This window comes from Austrofundulus limnaeus, unplaced genomic scaffold, assembly GCF_001266775.1.
Source record: "Austrofundulus limnaeus strain Quisiro unplaced genomic scaffold, Austrofundulus_limnaeus-1.0 Scaffold39, whole genome shotgun sequence".
Lineage (NCBI taxonomy): Eukaryota > Metazoa > Chordata > Actinopteri > Cyprinodontiformes > Rivulidae > Austrofundulus > Austrofundulus limnaeus.
The window spans coordinates 592,964-599,535 of NW_013952441.1; the positions used below are offsets into that span (position 1 = coordinate 592,964).

Below are 6,572 nucleotides of genomic sequence, written 5' to 3' on the forward strand. Positions count from 1 at the left end.
ACACATGAAATAAAGGTTAGAAATATTCATATAATATATAAAATGCATTGTATTTTAGGTTTCTGAGCCAACAGTAAACCTGGCACATAAATATCATACTGACATACAAAATAAAACTAAAAAGACAGCTGTTGTTCTAAACTCTTTCAGTTCTAAATAAAAATTTAAACACAAAGCAAAAGTTGTTTTCAGGAAAACAAAACAAAGGTAACTGGGTTTATGAGACTTTAGGGCATCAAGACAGTTAAAAACATGATTTAAAAGTGCATGACAATGACAATTAAGAAACATTGTTGGGTGTTTTTTTTTGTTGTTGTTTTGTTTTTTGTTTTTTTAGTTTATATACCAACATTAAAACCATGCCATTGTGTTTTTCTTCCTTTAAATCTTGTCTCAACAAAAAAACAAAAGGCTGATTTTGTTTTTCTTCTCAAGGCTGAAAAATAATCTCACACTGGTGACAGAGGCATCAGTGTTCTCTGAAGACATCTAAAATGTTTTTGTGTGTTGTTGTTCGTGAGTCTCTGAGCGCTTCGGCACTTGAACTGTTTCAGCAGAAGTACTCGTTGGGCGGCCCTTCAGTCCTCGCTATGGCCTCTGAGTCAACGCTGGACCTCGCCGACAGCAGCCTGTTCGATTCATCAGGATTGAGCCTGGTCAGATACTCRCCCTCCATTCCTTTAGCTTTGCCTCCAGGACCAAGAGTTTCAAACGTTACGTAGGAGTCCTGCATTTCTTTTGTTTGCCGCCCCAACATCTTTTGGCAGYGTTTCTTGAGCGCCCCGCAGCACACGATCAGTGTCAGGGGGACAGCGATCACGCACGCCACGGTGATCACCACCACATTAATGAGCTTCTGAGTGCCGCTGGCACTGGCGGCCTCATCGGTTGAGAAGATTACACACTGTTCCTTTTTTGGAATCAAGCCTTTGACGCAAATACAGGCAATGTACTTTGTCTTTGGCACAAGGCCTTCGATGGTGATTCGGTTCTTTCCGGCGCCGACGTTAATGCGGCGCATGTCTCTCTCACCAAACACAGCGTATAAGACGCTGAATTCTGTGGTGTTTGTGGCTGTAGGGGCGCGCCAGTTTAAAGAGACCGTGTTGTCAGTGTCCCCAATGACCTTCACTGAACGCACCACCCGCTTCTCTGGAACTTGCTGTAAGGATGAAGCATTGGCAGCTAGGTTTCCCAAAGCATTTTGACCCACCTCCACTGACTTCCGGGGGCTTGGTCCTTTGTATTGTCCCTTAGAAGCACCATCAGAGACACTGTAGCTCTCAATCTCATACTTCCCGGTCACACTTTTGCCATTAAGAGGCTCGATAATGGGCTGGGCCATCGTGCTTGTTGGTGGTGGAACATATCTAGCGATGAGTTTTTCCTGGTATGCTGCTCTTCCAATGCCACCGGGCTTCTTCCCTCTGCCTCTTTTAGAAGCACCACCAACTGCTTCCTCTGACCGAATGGAATCAGTGATCACCAAGGAGATGATGGCATCTGCAGTGCCCACAAAGTTGGTTGCCTTGCACACATATTTCCCAGAATCTCTGTAGGACACTGCAGGCACACTCAAAATGGACCAGATGATGCCTTCCTTAGAAATCTCGTCTTGAACTGTCGAGTCAAAACAAGGATACCCAAGGAGTTAAAGAAATTGCCACAAAGTTTATTTCACAGAGATTTTGACTTGTTCAAAAATAAATTTTAGTGCAAACCACACCTGTGCCGTTCATTTTCTTGCCATCAGCGCGACTCCAGGACAGCTCCGGAATGGGCACTCCAATGGTGCCACAGCGTAGCAAAACGTTGTTGCCCAATGAGCTCCGAACACGAGCCACAGCCGTGTGCACCCGCGGCACCTGGCATTTCTGCAGCTCTGCCTCGGTGAAGGAAACTCCTGATAGGCTCTCCGGATCGGCACACCTCAACCTGGTGTCGATGAGAGCCACAGACGACGAGGGAGACTTCTGAAACTGGACCAGATCATAGAGTCGGCAGTCACACAGCCATGGGTTGTCATGAAGACCTGAGGAACCAAAATTGACAGTTTAGTCCAAAATTTAAGATGAATAAATTGCAGCTGAGAGTTGAATTTAACAGAATTTGTCTGACAGCTCGACATGTGCACAGAACGACTATCACTAGACTAATCCTTAACTCAAAGAAGGGAGCATTAAAAGGTGAACTTTCCAACATCCTAAGATGTCACAGCTTCATCCTCACCCAGAATTAGCTTGGAGGAATCCGAGTCTTGGGAAGGCTTCACACTCAGCCACATCGTGAGAACTTCAGCAGGGACTGTTGTGAGGCTGTTGCTGGATAAATCCAAATAGGTGATGTTCTTGATGTACATGGTGGCAGAGGCTGGGATGGTGGAGATCTTGTTGTTGTGCAGGTCAAGGAGCCTCAGGACAGGCATGTCAAGCAGAGCTTCCCAGGGGAAGGAGGTGAGGGAGTTCCCATCCAGCCTGAGCTCATCCAGGTTGGAGAGACCCCGGAAGCTGTCGGCATTCAGTGAGTTGAGGGAATTGAAAGACATCCATAAAAACTCCAGACTGTTGAGGTAGTGGAAGTTGTTGCTTGMAATCCGTGTAATCGCTGTCTTCTCAATGCGCAGCTTTGATGTGTCAGTGGGGAAATTTGGAGGTACCGCAGTAATTTCTGGATCATTACAAAGCACACTCCTGCAAGGGAAAAAATAGTGTATAATGTAATTTTTTTCAATGAGACAAGTAAAAATAATAATTGTAAGTTGATTTTTTTTATTTGAGGGGATAATAAAAATAGATAAACTACAAAACTACATGTTTTGTACTTCTTTTCTTTTTTCTAATTTAAAAACAACCCAGTTTAGGGAAAAGGTAGTTAGCTTTTCTTCAGTAACAAGCAAAGAAGATTAAAGGGAAGAGTTAATCACCTTTTCTACAAAGTAACTGAATAGCAGGATGYAGCAGTGAAATCGGTTTGCATGCAGTGAAATACTTATAATGGAAGCAAAAATCCAAATCACTTACCTTGCCTTAGATCCATCACTTAGTTTATGAAAGAAGCAGCTGCACTGAGAYGGACACGGAGTACTTAGATGAGAAAGAAAAACTAAAGCCAAACAAAAAGCAGCAGCAAAGTGTCGGATCATGGTTCCTCTTCTGCAGATAACTAAAACCCTAGGACTAAACTACAAGTTAAAAAATAAGTGCTGCAATCCAGTCTAAGGGAACATCAGATGCATTGTGGTGGTTCACAGGCTCACAGCTCCAACTGCTGCCACTWGTCTGAAGCCTCAGATAAAAAAGGATAGAGGCAGGGATTAGAGGAGGACTTGGGTTATTTTCATTCACACGATTAGACCATTCTTTCCTGGAAGCTGATAGGCTGCAGAGTTTTCACTTTTGGGCTCAAGGGAAACATTTCCCAAAACTGAACGTTGACTGGATGTGACAAGTCAAAAATAATTCAYGAATGCTGAATTTAAATCTGGTTAGAAATGCATACATCTACCAGCTATGGATCTCTCTAACTCACTCTTTTTATGTTGGATGAAGAAATGGGATTCTAAACATGGTTTTGGATATTTTTACTTTCAAAATTTGCAGATTTTTTCCTCAGAAAATATATAAACAAAAACAATCWGAAATAAATACATATGGACGTTTAAGCTCCTATTCTGCATTTTCATGTTTTATATCAAAGTTGGGTCAAAAGTGACAGAAAGAAGTTGTAAAGGAATTAATTACCACTAGATAGCAGTAGAGAGTGAATACATGTACAAAGTATTTTGTCACTGTCTTGATCATAGAAAAAAAAAATCCAGTCAAAAGTAAAAGTGATGATGACAGAATGATCTGCCCTGATAAAATGTATAATCTTTCAAGATAAAAGAAAAATGTCTTGTTTTAAAAAATATCTTGCAATCATGAACACACRTACGGTCCCATAATAAATTCCTTTAAAATAAACACAATAAAAAAACTCACAAACTGTTTTGTGTCCTAATTTGCAACAAATTCAATTAGAAAGAATAAAAAAMTAAATATATATTATTTTACTGAGTATTTGCTTATGACGTACAGGGGTATGTCTCCTTTCATGTCGTCTGTAAACGTGTGTGACTGTGACACACTTTGAATGACGCATGTGTTGCCACGGTCCCTGAGGGSTTTGTTTGCAGGTGCAGAGACATGGCTGCCTCGGACCGGGTGCAGAGGGATTTCTAATCCTTTAATCCATTCATCTCTCTGTCTCTTATTATTACACCCTCGTTTCATTTCTTTTAAGGTTGACCCAGACAGTAAAACCTCTCACTCAGCGACACCACTCCAAGTACAACCAGTGTTACGGGGTTAAAATTAAGCTTTGTAAACCAGAATTTGAGATGAGGATTTTAAGTTGATGGTTAAAACTACATAAATATGGGACTGGCTGCATTTAAACATTATTTGGTGTATTTTTTCCTCCTGTTTCCCACCCTCGAAGTGGCAGTGCCCTGGAGCAGGAACTGTTTCCAATTTTGCCTCTTTGAATGAACAAAACCACTTTCATTCTGTCGACTTAGATCAGTTCTCAGCTTTGAGTTAGCTACAACAGTAGAACCTTTGTTTCATTGCAAAACCAAGAGATTATCTTGGAGTTAACAACTATTTGCCAATCGACTAATGTTTAACCACAAGGGTGCACAGTGGGGAAACTACTGCAGTCTGAGACTTCAGGTCAGGTGAAGCAGCAGAATTTCCTTTTGAATTATGTTTGTACAGAATTGTGATGAGAAAAAGCAAATAGTTGAAATCAGTTTGGATAAGCTTTGATTATTTATCTCTGAAGGCTGGCTCAGTCTTTTAAAAGGATCTACCATTTTCAGAACTCAAACTGGATCAGTGAAAAGCAACACCAGTGTGCTTTCATTCTGAAGTTTTTCCTTATTTGGCTGGTTCAAGCTGGCTTTAGCTTCATCCCCTCTGCTGCACTGGCTTAACAGATTGCATTATTGAATTTTTTTGAGTTGCGAAATGTGGAATCGCACTGCTTTATGTTCCCGCATGACCTCGCATTATTCCCTCAGCAAATGAACACGCCTGATGTGTGGATTGTAACAACCGTAATTTCCTACATCAGATGCTTCCAAAAGCAGATCTAATCATTTCTGGTGTGCCGTGTGYCGCAGCAGCAGATGCAGCCGTATCAAGCAGCAGCTCTGCAGAATGTGAGGAGGTCCTAGCCCTCAGTCAGGACAATATGTGTGCAGTTTCRGTAAAGAGTATTAGAAACCCATTGGGACACATTGTTACTCCATAGTTAATGAGTTTGTGGTAATCTGCGAGAGATTAGTGGATCCATCAGACTCTGCACAAATGTCACATTTTAAAAAAGGTTCAAGCTGYGGTGAGAGACACACTTGTCTGCTGKCCTCATTTTGCGGGGGGTCATTTTGGGATACAGAGATGGGAAAAGAATTGGGATGGAGAAAAGGAATTGGTCTGAACCCAGTTTTATTTTATTGAATGTTCTGACATTTGCCGCATGGTTGTTGTGAAGTCAGATTATTTCAGCCTAAACTAGCAACACGGTGTTGTCCATCACTTCAGGTTCTGTTTTCCAGCCAATATTTTCACATTTATTTGTGCAACACCTGACTGTGAATATTTAGTGCATAATAATAAATTTGCTAAGTTGAAGTGGTGTTCTAAATATGAAAACCTCAGTCTCCTTAGTCTCTGTACCATAAGGCAGTGTGAGAAGGAACAAAGGAACATCTGTTAGCTCTTACAGTCAAAACTTTAAAATAAATTTCAGAGTGAGGTTGGTTATTGGTTAGTTATTTTCATTTCACTAGAAATTCGGTATTTGTTTTGTCTTTTTAACACAACTGAGCTAAAACCTGCTGCTGACCTACAGCAGCCAGTTATCTACAATAGGTAAGTTATGAATTTTCTATGACTTTTCCACAAAAAAAATATCTGAACTATCCTTTTAATATGGTTTTGAGAACTAATGTTCCTCACATYAAAGGTTGAATGTCCTTTGAGGGCCTTTTAAAAAAATTGTACATATCCATGCAAAATTGTGCACACAATTTTATATGTTGTGATATCTTTAGAAGCTAATGCAATCTGGTCCATTTTTAAGTGATCTTCTGTTAAATACTTAAAACTAGTTATTGACTCCTAATAACTTTTTTGACAGAACATCACTTAAAAACAGAGTTGTAAAGTAACTAAGTACAAATACTTTGTTACTGTACTTAAGTAGAAATTTTGGTTATCTGTACTTTACTTGAGTAGTTATTTTTCAGCGTACTTTTTGCTTTTACTCATTACATTTTTACACAATTATCTGTACTCCTATTTTATTCCAAATTGTTATTACTTAAAAAAAATACTATCCTGATAAATTGTAAATTGTGTCTCCTGGATGGAGTGAATTTAATTGTGGTTGATACAGCGGGTAAAATAAGTATTGAACACGTCACCATTTTTATCAGTAAATATATTACTAGAGGTGTTAATGACATGAAATTTTCACCAGATGTCGGTAACAACCCAAGTGATCCATACATACAAAGAAATCAAACC

At 40.1% G+C, this 6,572-nt stretch overlaps 1 protein-coding gene across 1 annotated transcript; it reads right to left on the minus strand.

The window, feature by feature from the left end:
* Positions 1 to 328: 328 nt before the first annotated feature.
* Positions 329 to 3,277, minus strand: lrit1b (leucine-rich repeat, immunoglobulin-like and transmembrane domains 1b). Its single transcript, XM_014007009.1, has 4 exons — positions 3,021 to 3,277; positions 2,230 to 2,690; positions 1,727 to 2,032; positions 329 to 1,620 (listed from the first exon to the last, which is right to left on the minus strand). The coding sequence occupies exons 1-4, from the start codon at positions 3,140 to 3,142 to the stop codon at positions 551 to 553; spliced, it is 1,959 nt and encodes a 652-aa protein (XP_013862463.1). The 5' UTR covers positions 3,143 to 3,277; the 3' UTR covers positions 329 to 550.
* Between the last annotated feature and the right edge of the window lie 3,295 nt (positions 3,278 to 6,572).